Source organism: Nothobranchius furzeri, chromosome 5, assembly GCF_043380555.1.
Source record: "Nothobranchius furzeri strain GRZ-AD chromosome 5, NfurGRZ-RIMD1, whole genome shotgun sequence".
NCBI classification, from domain to species: domain Eukaryota; kingdom Metazoa; phylum Chordata; class Actinopteri; order Cyprinodontiformes; family Nothobranchiidae; genus Nothobranchius; species Nothobranchius furzeri.
The window spans coordinates 7,857,691-7,869,623 of NC_091745.1; the positions used below are offsets into that span (position 1 = coordinate 7,857,691).

Consider the following 11,933-nt stretch of genomic DNA (forward strand, 5'->3'; position numbering starts at 1 on the left):
GGATGTGCCTCTTCAGCAGAAAATGCAGTCCCAGTTGCACAAGCACCATGCCAGCACAAAATGACAGAGGGTACTGTACACCGAATCACTGTGTAGTAGGGAGGGAGCCAGAGAAAAACAGAGATAGGAAGAGAGTCAAGTGTGATAGGTGTGAAACAGAAAGAGAAAGGTAGAGAGAAAAATATAGAAGCGTTACAAGGACCCTAAAAATAGGAGTAAGGAAGCAGAGCGTGCAAATACAAACCGGGTCATTGCTGCTTAGCTAATAGGGGGCCAATTCGCTGCAGGAGAGAAATGTCGAACACCCCAAGTTGTGTACAATAAGATAACTGTCCTATAGATATAAACACTGTAGACTAACACATCAATTCTATAGCTATACACATTCACTCAAACACAAATTTAAGCTCTCACACCATCTAAATTTCACATTCTTGTTTATCAAAACAGGGTGGACTAAGCACTGCCTTCCTTCACGTAATAATGGATATTTTTTATTTGCAAAGAATAAACAAAATTTTCAGATATACATCTTTAGCCAATTTTATCACTGTTATGCATAATTTGTTAACATTATTTGTATTGAAGAGGGGCTTAATTTATGGAGATCAATCTATAAAGAATTTGTGAAAAATGCATGGATCATTAATAAAGATTTATCAGTCAACCCCCTCAGTGGAAAACCACTCACTTTGTGTCCAGAACCTGAACTGGCCCTCGCTAAGGTTACATTTATTCTCATCAATGAATCTAAAGTTGCTGAGCAGCTGCAGAATTAAGCTAACAACGACATTGCTTCATCCACCCCACGCTTACAGAATTCTCTTTATACTGAGATGACTAATGTGAAACTACCACAAATGGAACATTTTTTTTTATCTGTAAGCTCTAAAAAAAACAGGAAGATCTAGGATATAAATCATTTAAAAAGTCAGACAGCAGATGGAGTAGGTAGAGGACATGGGAAGTGGAAGGGATTTCAGGGGTATTAATGGATTTGACAAGTGATTCTACAGGTTACGTGGCAAGTGTGTTCAAGATAACGCTGAATGCTTCTACATGGACAGTATGGAGTTAAAAAAAACATGGCTGTTATTTATTCCTGGACCAATCATATCCACTCTCACAGCTGGTCCAATGGTGTGGGATGACGGATGCAACCTTACCGATTCGATGGGCTTGTCCAGGGACGCCTGTTCCAGCTCCAACTGGCCCTCTTCATACTGGTCAAAGTGATTTCCACCCTGAGAAGCAGACGCAACGACTTTATTCTTAAAAAACAACTTGAGTTGTTTCAAAAGATCAGTAGTTGCTTTAGGTATAACAGAAAATGACATCAACGATTTATGTGAAAGCACTGAGACCCACGGTCTGACACTGAGAAAAAGTACATTTCTATTGTGGTTAGGGATGTCCTGCTCCGTTATTGATATCAAAAGTAATTCGATATCGGCCCAAAAACACTGTATCGGATTATATCGGACTGCATCAAAAATGTCCGATATAAGCAGTCCGTTAAGGCTCACATTTTTGCCACCAATGGCTACAATTGTCTTTTTGTTTCATACTTACTGTTATTGGCTCCTTCTCGGATTGAGTAATATTCCTTGACCAAGCCTTTCATACATTCCACACTACAAAATAGGTAAAAGATTTGTGCCGATATCGCATCAGATTGACATTGGGATCGGTCAATACTGAAGGCTGCAATATCTGTATCGTATCGGAAGTGAAAAAGTTGCATCGGGACATGCCTAGTAGTGGTTAAAAGATTTAGATATGTAGTCCTACAACGTAAGGCAGTAGGGCTGAACGACATATCGTTTTTGGACCGAAATTGTGATTTCAAACAACACAATCATGTGCCTGTTCTATTTTTCTCTGAAATGAGACCAAATCAGTGGTTCTATGGGTTGTCTCCACTCTGCACTAGAAATTTTTATTTTGTTTAGAGACGTGTCATAATCCCCCCCCAATGGGGGACTCGGTCAATGGTAGCTTTAGTGGCATAAAAACGTTTGGCATTCACAGCACTATACTGTTATTTTGGTGTTTAATGCAAACTGATTTGTTGATATTTCAACATGAATCTGGCAGATCTACAGTGGGTTCATGCCTCTGTATGTGGATTGTTTTTGAATCATTCTGTAATCGGCAATATTTTAGCTAGATATGGATGAAAAAGAACACTGTGTCATATCTCGACCTTAAAAAGCTTTAGATTTTTGGAATGACTGACTAATGTGTTTACTTTGCTGTCAAATGCCCAAAGATGGCTTTTGTTGAGTGGGGGAGCTACAAAAAACTGAACTGAATTCTACTCTGAACTAGTCTTGGGTGCTATACCGGTTCATACTAAAAACCAGTATTTATTTTGGTGATGATATGAATTTTTCACATACCGCTATACCGGTGAATGGCCCAGACAACGTACAGAACGTTCGTAGTAGGAAAGTGTTTCAGCGGGAACTCATTTCACTGCTACACACAAACACCACAGCGTGGTGAAACCAAGAATGGGCGGCTGGTGGGAGCTGTCAAGGCGACATCAAAACTTTGAACGCAGAAGAATTTATTCCAAAAAGAGGAGCCACGTCTGTTGTTTGGAGGTTTTTTGGGTTTAAAAGTTCGGACGTGGAGCAAATGACTTTTATATGCTAATGCTGTCGAGCAACGGTGGTAGCTGGCGGGGGTAATACCAGCAACTTGCTTCATCACCTCAGCCGAAAACACGCCTTGGATTATCAAGAATGTCTCAAGCTTCGATCTGCAGCCTCCACCTCCAAGGCTAAAATGGCTAGTAGCAGTCGGAGTCAGACGTCCATTAAAGACGCGTTCGCTAATGGGACTGTATATAAAAAAAAAGCAAGCGGTGGGTCGAGATAACCAAAGCAATAACGTTGGATGTGAAATCATAAAGATGGTTAACTGCACAGATTATATGCAAAATGTGTTCAATAAAAATGGTTTATTTTGACTGTAATGTTTTATCTTTCTAGTTGTTTTCTCTTAACTGCTTTCTTTTGACAAGGATACTTTGAGGGGGTTTCTGCATTTACCTACCTGTGACTGGACATGGAAAAACTGGTATTCTGCACATGAAGGTAAAACGGACTATTTAAGGCCAATCTAGTGCAGTAATTATTTTCTTATGAAAATAATCTGAGTAATCACGGCCTTGTGAAAAATACAGTAAAACCGATATAATTTTAAAAAATACCGTGATATGACATTTTTGCCATACCGCCCAGGCATACTCTGAACCATTAATATAAGAATAATTTCACTACTTTGAAAACTAAGATCATCAACTGATTATATGTGTATCTCTCATCAAAAGTTGGCTATTACCATGTCTCAAAAGGAACTGGATGGTCTTAAGGGGAAAAAAGATGATTCTACAAAAACTCTGAAACAAAGGAGAGGCTGACGACGAGCTCCTTTGTTTTAATTCTTCCTTCCCTGTGTTATCATGACAACAGGCTCATGCTCATTCTCTAGTACCTCACAGGCACATGAGAAACACACTCTCCAAATCTCAGTCCCTCGTGGTGATTCATAAATATACGTGGGCATATTTACAAGTAGCCGTGGTGTGCTTTGTTAAAGTCACAGTGTCTCCATAAATGATTGCACGGTGTGAGTGAATGGTCACAGTTAGTAGTTCTGAGAATAGTCTTTAAACATGGCTGAACAGAAGACACTTAAGTTTTTTTTTATTAATGACAGAAAATCCACATGACAGGGCTGACCTGTTTTGTTTTCTTGATAAATTTATCTCAGCTGACATTAAATGATGAGGGGGGTTTGTACACAGCAGCACTGTGCAAAGGTTTCAGGCAGGAGTGAAAATGCTGTAAACAAAGAATGCTTCCAGAAATATAAACAGTGATAGATGTATTTTCATAAATGTCTTTTTTTTTATGCCAAGTGAGTGACCCAGCCAGAAAGTGAGTAATTGAGTTCCCATTCCAGCTATCACAGAGTTTCTGCTGAGATGGAGGTCTTCCTCTTGTTAGCAGTAAGAGATGAAGGTCAAGTTTGTGCAACTTTTTACGCTTCCTGGGCTTAGCAAAAGCAAATAACTGAGTCAAAAATGTGTGAGTGTTTACAAGTCACTTGGCTCAAACAAAACAAAATGAATGAAAATGTCCGAAGGGCTGTAATGTAAATGTGATGCAAATACAGATAAAATACAGGAACTTTAATGTCTTTCTTTCCAAAACTACTTAATTTATGGTATTTTGCCACAAGACGTTTACACTGAAATCACTCAATCAGCAGCTTCCTGCATTAATTTAGAAATGGTCAAATTACTTTCATAAAAATCAATGAAGTAAATTCTTCTGCAAAAAAGACAATCTAGATGTGGCGACCATCGCAAGTCAAAATAGGTGAGTTCATGCATGCTTCATGTAGATTTTTAGTCTATTCTATAACAGAAGCTAATGCAGGAGACAGGTGTACGACAATTTTCACGTTCAGCCTGAATGTTAAACTCAGAATGATCGATCAGTTTCAAAAACAATAAGTTAAAAAAAGGTTTCTCAGTGAAGAAGGAACTATTAAAAAATATTTCTCATTAATTTGATTTCAACATAGCTTCTACTGCAAAGCTGCAATGGAAATGACTTTAGTTCTGTTCTCATGATAATTACAAGAGCAAAAAGCTAATTAGGGAATGCTCTGCACCACCCAACGTTCTCTGCAGGTGCTTAAACTGCTTAGGGTTTGTCTCGATCTAAAGACTTTTTGCAATTAGTGCTAAAGCTCTAAGAACAATTAAAATCAATACAGCAAACAAAGCTGCTGGGCAGCTGGCTGTGCAGTAACCATCAGATAATACGTGGGTACAAACTTAAAACTGTGGAGTCAGAGAGAAACAGAATCCTGGGCATATGAATGTCCACCCCAGATCTCTCAAACACAGGGCTTCACTGTGCTGGGCCAGAGCTGCCTGAACAGACAAGACTCCTTCAGACCACACACAGCGATCTGCCTCTCACTGACAGAATAGTTGGAGAACACAATGTGAAAATGTCTCACTTTAATACAAGTTACAATGAGTTTTACTGCATATTGTTGTTATATCTTGTAGATTTTGTAATCATTAGTAAAATTAATCCATGGATGACATTTTTAAAAATCTAACACACAAACCCCCTATACCATAAAAGTAACCCAAGAAGGGCTTTCCTGTTCCGGTTCATTACAAAATACCGTGTTGACCTGAATACAAGACGAGGTTTTTTTTTCATTGAAAATAATTTTATAATGTTGGGTCATCTTATGATCGGGGTCTAACTATTACACGTCTTTAACTTCAGTAGGGCCAGCCTGTATGTTCTCAATAGGAGAAAAAAAATGGAGACGAGAGGTCCAGAGCAGAGTGGACCGAAAGTGGGGCAAGTTAACTCATTAACTGCCAGCCGTTTCCTGATCAGAAAAGCCCTTCGCTGCCAGCGTTTTCACAGTTTTCCTAAGAGCCACCAAACATTGCGCTCTATGATGATGTCAACGCCAAAACTACCAAAACAAAGAGGAGACTCACCTCTTACATCAGGAAGAATCTGAGTGTTTCAAGCGTTTTCCGTTCTTTCATAATCTGTTGTCAAATTGTGATCAGCAGAAACTTTTCCGGATTGAGCCTCACTTTTTTGCAGCAGTGGCCCAAAACGATCTCCTAACACATGGATTTTCTGCTTCCTGATCACGTGACGTGTGACGTACGTGGATGAAGATTGGCTTTAGAGCTGGGATGTTTGTTCACATGGTACTGGGGCTCGTTCCGACGCCCACACTAGGGTTGTCACGGTAACCGGTATAGCGGTAAACCCTGGTAAAAAAGTTGACAATAAAAATAACCGTCCAGTTTTTAAAAAACTAAATTATCTCGGTGGGTTTACCGTGGCCGCGGTTTCTGCGCGGTGACCTTTACCAGCCACCGTCGCTTCAGCTGAAGTTCCCGCGGCGTGCACACGCACTTTTTAGTTTGCAACGGCACCAAAACTTTGAAGCTGAAATAATGGCCGAAGGAGGAAACGGCAGCGCCCAGGACATCCATCAGCCCTCAAAGAAGACTAAATCGGAAGTATGGGCATATTTTGGATTTCTGAAAAATGCTGAGGGACAGTTAATAGAAGACTGCTATCCCGTTTGCAGAACGTGCAGGAAACAAGTGTCTACAAAAGGCAGCAACACTTCGAATCTAATGGCACATCTGAGTGACCATCACCCGCGTCTCTACAGCCAGTGCAAGGTAAGTTAACATTAGCATTTTAGCTTAAATGCATGACGTGAGGACTTTTGGTTGAGGGAGAATGCAACGAGTCACTATATCCTGCATCCGCAGCGCCCTCTGCCAGCATTTAAACCGTGTCACGGACACCCCGTTGCTGGATGAAGCATCTTATTTGTTGATGATGAAGAGAAATATACAATTAGTTCCTTGTCATTGATTTGTTTACTTACTCAATGCCATTTATACTTGAACATTTGGATTTGATTACATAGTGTAGTAGTTATTTTAGTAATTTGTTTAAAGTGGCTATTTATTTTAAATACATATTTTTTAAGGTTGACTTGTACAGTGCTCAAGTCAAGTGTGGACTGGAGTTTTAGATTTTCATTTTGATAATGAAGAAAACAAGTATATGAGAAAACAAGTGGTGTTTCTTTGATTTGTTTACATATTGTTTATGTTTCGAATGTTTGGATTTGTATCATTTAAACCTGCACTGACTACTGTAACATGTTCCAGAAAAAGAAGCTATTTGTTCCTTTACTTGTGAAAAGTTGCACTTTTGCTAAGGCTTTGTGTTATTTTAGGTTTAATAAACACTGTTAAACCTTTTCAAAACTATTTCAGTTTGTGTATAACAGGACTATCAATGCTTTCTGAACATATGCAACACCGTTTAAAAAATACCGCGATAATACCGAAAACCGTGATAATTTTGGTCACAATAACCATGAGGTTAAATTTTCATACCGTGACAATCCTAGCCCACACAGTAAAAAAATGTAAATGACGACTTTTGTCGTCAATGGCAGTTAACACACTAAGGCAGAGTTATGCAAATTTTAAGATGACGGTGGTCAATTCAGCAGATACGTCAATCACTGCAAGCATGGATGCATTGGTAGTGAAGATGATGTTCTGGGAGGAATCGGCAGGTGTAGCGATCTGATGGTACACCCCGCAGCAGCATGAGTTAAGCCTGATTTATGCTTCTCCGTCTGTGTCAGTACGGAGTCATGCAACGCCATTATCCGTCCTTGCGTAAGGCACGCAAGTACGTACGGAGTCGAGCCCACTTTTTTAAACATCCGTCGAACGAGACGGATTACGCAAGCTTGTGATTGGTCAGGACGCCGCTGTTGTTTACAGCGCCGCCATTGCAAAGAGAGCCGAGGATAACTAGCGGCAGACACGGAGAAGCTTGAAGAATACCTCGCGAAAAAACTCTAAAAACATGAACGTTTAATTCTCCCGTGACTGGAGGAGTGAAAAGATGCGCAGCAAGCATTTTATTTGTGGACGGAAATGACAGGAAACGTGGGTTTAGAGGTGGGGAGCGCATGAAGCGGTGGGAGATGGAGAGACAAATAGTCTGTGTTAAAAGTCTCTTATATACACAAAAAACACAATATAATCACACGATCTTGGACCGATACATGACAGGATACCACAGAACAGCGCTACGCCCTCTGTGGTCCTGCCGGGCAATTGCTTTGCAACACTCTCCATGAGACGGAGAAGTATGAGAGCAAAACGCTTCCGTCGATCCGTGCGTGTCTGTCCCTTGTGGAGCTGACGGAGAAGCATAAACCAGGCTTTAGAATGAGAGTGAGTACAGCGAGGCATTGGGCGTCTGAATAAAAGCCACATTTGACTTTGGATTTCACACGTCAGCAAAGTTCCGTTAGTTTGCATTAAGATAGTATTTTTGCTCAGTATTTGTTTTCCTATTTTTAATAAAATAGTTCATTTAAAAAGTGATTTTTTTTGTCCTTTCCTGAAGATTAGTCTTGGAAAGAGGGATTGTCTTATAATTGGTTCGACCTATATTCGGGTCAGTATGGTAGTTCTGGTCAGAAATGACACTGCCAATTTCTAACTAACACTTAGCCAATGAAAGTGAACATGGGAGTTCTATGTTCCGGTTTAGTGGCAGATGGCAGCAACTTAATTTCCTGCTATGTGATGAGTGATAATTCCTCAATGGTAAAAACAGTAAAGACCACGGGTCTGGTAGCTACAGTGAATGCTCGGCTTCATGTGATTTTAAGGATTTGGGGGGTAACAGATACATGTGAAACAATTAATCAACAAAAAATAAATAAAAATTGTAAATGATAAACAAACAGTCAGGCCTTTGCTGGGTGTGGTATCAGATCTATGATAAGCAAGACAAACGGCTCCAAACAGGTGGTGAAACTCAGCAGCTCAGCTGTTCCTGATCGTGTTTGAATAGAGTAAAATAATGACCACTCAGGAGCAAAGCCGTGAACCAGCACTAAGAATGGACCCGATTTATGAATGACCTCATATAAAAAAAAAACAAGAGATACTCAATCTAGTCTGGGGTTGCAAAAAAAAATTACAGAATATAAAGTATACGTGGTGGCAAAGCACGACATTATACCAACGTAACACACATAAAAACGTGCTAAATGTTTGTTAAATACACAACAGTCTCTAGTATTAGCTCGTCATTAGTCAAAGACAAGTGGGTTAACATCTATTGTTATCTTTGTCTAATAACTACACTTTACGAGCTCTTAAATAAATGCTGTAATCTAACGAGATTAACGACAGCAACACGAGAAAGATAAAATCGCCAACCAGCTGGGATGCTAATTATGTTTTTATGATGAAGGATTTTCTGTCGATTTTAACAGCTTGTGTGCGGTCAGGCTGGCTATCTGCTAAATAGCCAGCGTACCCAAGGTCACCATCGAGAGGGTTCATACTTTGTATTGCTTTGCTGTTGCAATGTTATTTCGGTTAAGGCAACAGCAAGGAACTGATACAAAGCAGAATAACCATAACCGGATCAATAGACTGACGATAGGGAAGTAGGACCAAAAGAACCGCAGTGGGTTAGCGTTAGCCATGTTAGCTCGCTGTGCTAACAGGCGACAACTAAACCGAAATACACGCAGCTGTTAGAAAAATGTTTCAAAATTTGTGGCGTGCAAATACTTTTTGACATAATAAAACAGTTCGAAGTGGTACTTTTAGTAAATGTTCACTATCAAAACGTGCATTACCTGGAAATCACGCTCTTCGTTGAACCTAGAAAATCTGTCAGCCATTTTGTAGCTCAGCAGCAGCAGTTGCTCCCGTGTTGTTGAGAGGATGAGCTGGGTCTGCGATCATCCACAGCCTCGCGTCTACACCAAAACACCATCACACATGGGCTGTTAGCTGAGACAGCCTAGGGGGCTTCTGCTCAGCTTTACAAAACGGACCTGTGAATCAAAACACACAAACAAACGCACATTTTAACATGTAATTACTTATAAACTAATAAAACAAAAAAGCATAGGGACCCCAGGGGCTTAATGCACATGTTTTATTTGATTATGTTTAGGAAGAAATGTATGGATAAATAAAAGACAGTATAATTTTGTGAAGTTTCTGGGTTTTATTTTTCAATTTTTATGGGACATCAAAAAGCTGTCTTCAGTCTCATTCAGTCTAATGCAGGAACATAAGGTATCTGTCGTGATGAGTGCCTCTGTGCTGTCCTTCAGGATTGAACTAAACACACACACACACACACACACACACACACACACACACACACACACACACACACACACCACCACCACCACCACCACCACCACCACCAGATACCTGATGTGGCTGATATCAAGAATGGCTAGAAAGAGCTAGTCTGAAGGACAGATGCACTCATCATGGCTGCACAGGAACAGGCCCTGAACACCAGAGCAACAGAGGCCAAGATCTACCACACCAGACAAGACCCAAGGTGTAGGCTATGCAAAGAGGCCCATTAGACAATCCACCACATAACTGCAGGGTAAAAGATGCTGGCAGGGAATGGAACACCACAACCAAGTGGCTGGCATCGTGGACAGAAACATCTGTGCAGAGCAGTGGCTTAGCTATTGGCATAGGTTGGTGGCCACCTGGGGCCCCCTTATGTTGGGGGGCCCTAGTGCCCTGACTGTTGGCACCCCTCTGTTAATGCCACAAGGCACACAAACAGGAAGTCATTGGTAGTCATTCCAGTCCAATCCAGTTGGTGGCAGTAATGCACCAAATTGTTGTTTGCCAAGTGCCATAAGACCACAAAAGAAAACAGAAAAAGAAGAAGAGAGGCGGGAGCGTTCGTAACAAACTCGAAGCGATAGTCAACATTAAGCATGAAATAGAGTTATCCTAGTGGCTCCAATAAGAGAAAGAAGCAGCTTGCTTTAAAAAAGCTTTTATCTTCACTTCTGAAAGTGACGTAGTTTTTCAATGTAAACATCAAAAGGAAGCAGAAAAGGAAATACAATGGATAATGTTTGAAGGGAGGAAAACATAGACCAAAATGGAAAATAGAAGGAAAAAAAGAAAAGCAAAAGCACAGGAGCACTGACAAGAAGAAGAAAGCAGAGCAAATATTGAAAGCACTCAAAGGGAGAGAAATACAGGAAAAAAGAGGAGGACTAATAAAAAGGGAAAATAACTCATGTCAGAAGAGGGTAGAGTTTCACAAATCCAGTTAAAGATAAGATTGTCGAAAATTTAGTGTAAGGGGCCCCATTTCTGTGTTCGCCTTGGGCCCCCTGTGGAACTTCCAGATCTAGACAGACAAAATGATGATGGGGAACCAACCGGACGTTGTGGTGGTGGACAAACAACAGAGGACAGCCGCTGTGGTTGGTGTGGCAATACCAAGTGATGGTAACATCAGGAAAAAGGAACACAAGAAACTTGAGAAGTACCAGGGCCTCAAAGAAGAACTTAGAAAGTCTGGAGAGTGAATAAATTGGTGGTGCCTGTGGTCATTGGGGTACTTGGGGCAGTAACCCCCAAACTGGAGGAGTGGCTAAAGCAGATCCCAGGAAAAACATCAGACATCTCAGTCCAGAACAGTTCAGTTCTAGAAACAGCTACCCTTAAGCTCCCAAATCTATGGTAGAGGACCTGAGCTTGGAAGGATGAGACCACCCGCGGAGGGTGAGAGGGAATTTTTATATGTATATATATATATATGTGTGTGTGTGTGTGTGTGTGTGTGTGTATAACTATTTAATTCATTTATTTAACTAAGCAAATAGATACAAACCTCCTATTGGATAATTACTGCATGGGCATTTATCTTTCAGCTGGAGACAAGTTATTTAACCCCAGCTGGTGCAGTGAGTTGCTTCTCATTCCTTCAACAACAATGTAAAGACACATCTGGTGGTTGTAGAAAAGATGTTAGTCTGTGTGAGAAGGGTCAGAACGTTGGTATCAAGCAGAGAAACATCTAAGGAGATTGTAGAAACAACTAAAACTGGGTTAAGAACTGTCCAACGCTTTATTAAAAATTGGTCTGATGAGTCCAGATGGACCCTGTTCCAGAGTGATGGTGCATCAGGGTAAGAAAAGAGGCAGATGAAGTGATGCACCCATCATGCCTAGTGCCTACTGTACAAGCCTGTGGGGGCAGTGCTATGATCTGGGGTTGCTGCAGTTGGTCAGGTCTAGGTTCAGCAACAGGATGTGCACCAAGATTGAGGTCAGCTGACTACCTGAATGACCAGGTTATTCCATTTTCCCTGATGGCACGGGCGTATTCCAAGATGACGATGCCAGGATTCATCGGGCTCAGATGGTGAAAGAGTGGTTCAGGGAGCATGCATCATCATTTTCTCACATGGATTGGCCACCACAGAGTCCAGACCTGAACCCCATTGAGAATCTT

The 11,933-nt window shown here is 40.9% G+C and overlaps 1 protein-coding gene across 4 annotated transcripts in view; it reads right to left on the reverse strand.

Annotated features, from left to right (window-relative positions):
- The window catches only part of gpatch8 (G patch domain containing 8), a 30,581-nt gene extending 21,149 nt beyond the window's left edge, over positions 1 to 9,432 (reverse strand). Inside the window, exons 1-3 of one of the 4 annotated variants that reach the window (XM_054740198.2) lie at positions 9,277 to 9,298; positions 1,167 to 1,244; positions 245 to 281 (exon numbers count right to left, since the gene is read on the reverse strand). Coding sequence is in view for 1 of the 4 variants with exons in the window: in XM_015948697.3 (XP_015804183.3) it covers positions 1,167 to 1,244; positions 9,277 to 9,321 (123 nt within the window). In the remaining 3 variants the exon portion in view is untranslated. Of the gene's footprint in view, positions 1 to 244; positions 343 to 1,166; positions 1,245 to 9,276 lie in introns of those variants that run through there. The other 3 variants (XM_015948697.3, XM_070551375.1, XM_054740197.2) reach the window with 3 other exon arrangements.
- Positions 9,433 to 11,933: the final 2,501 nt, after the last annotated feature.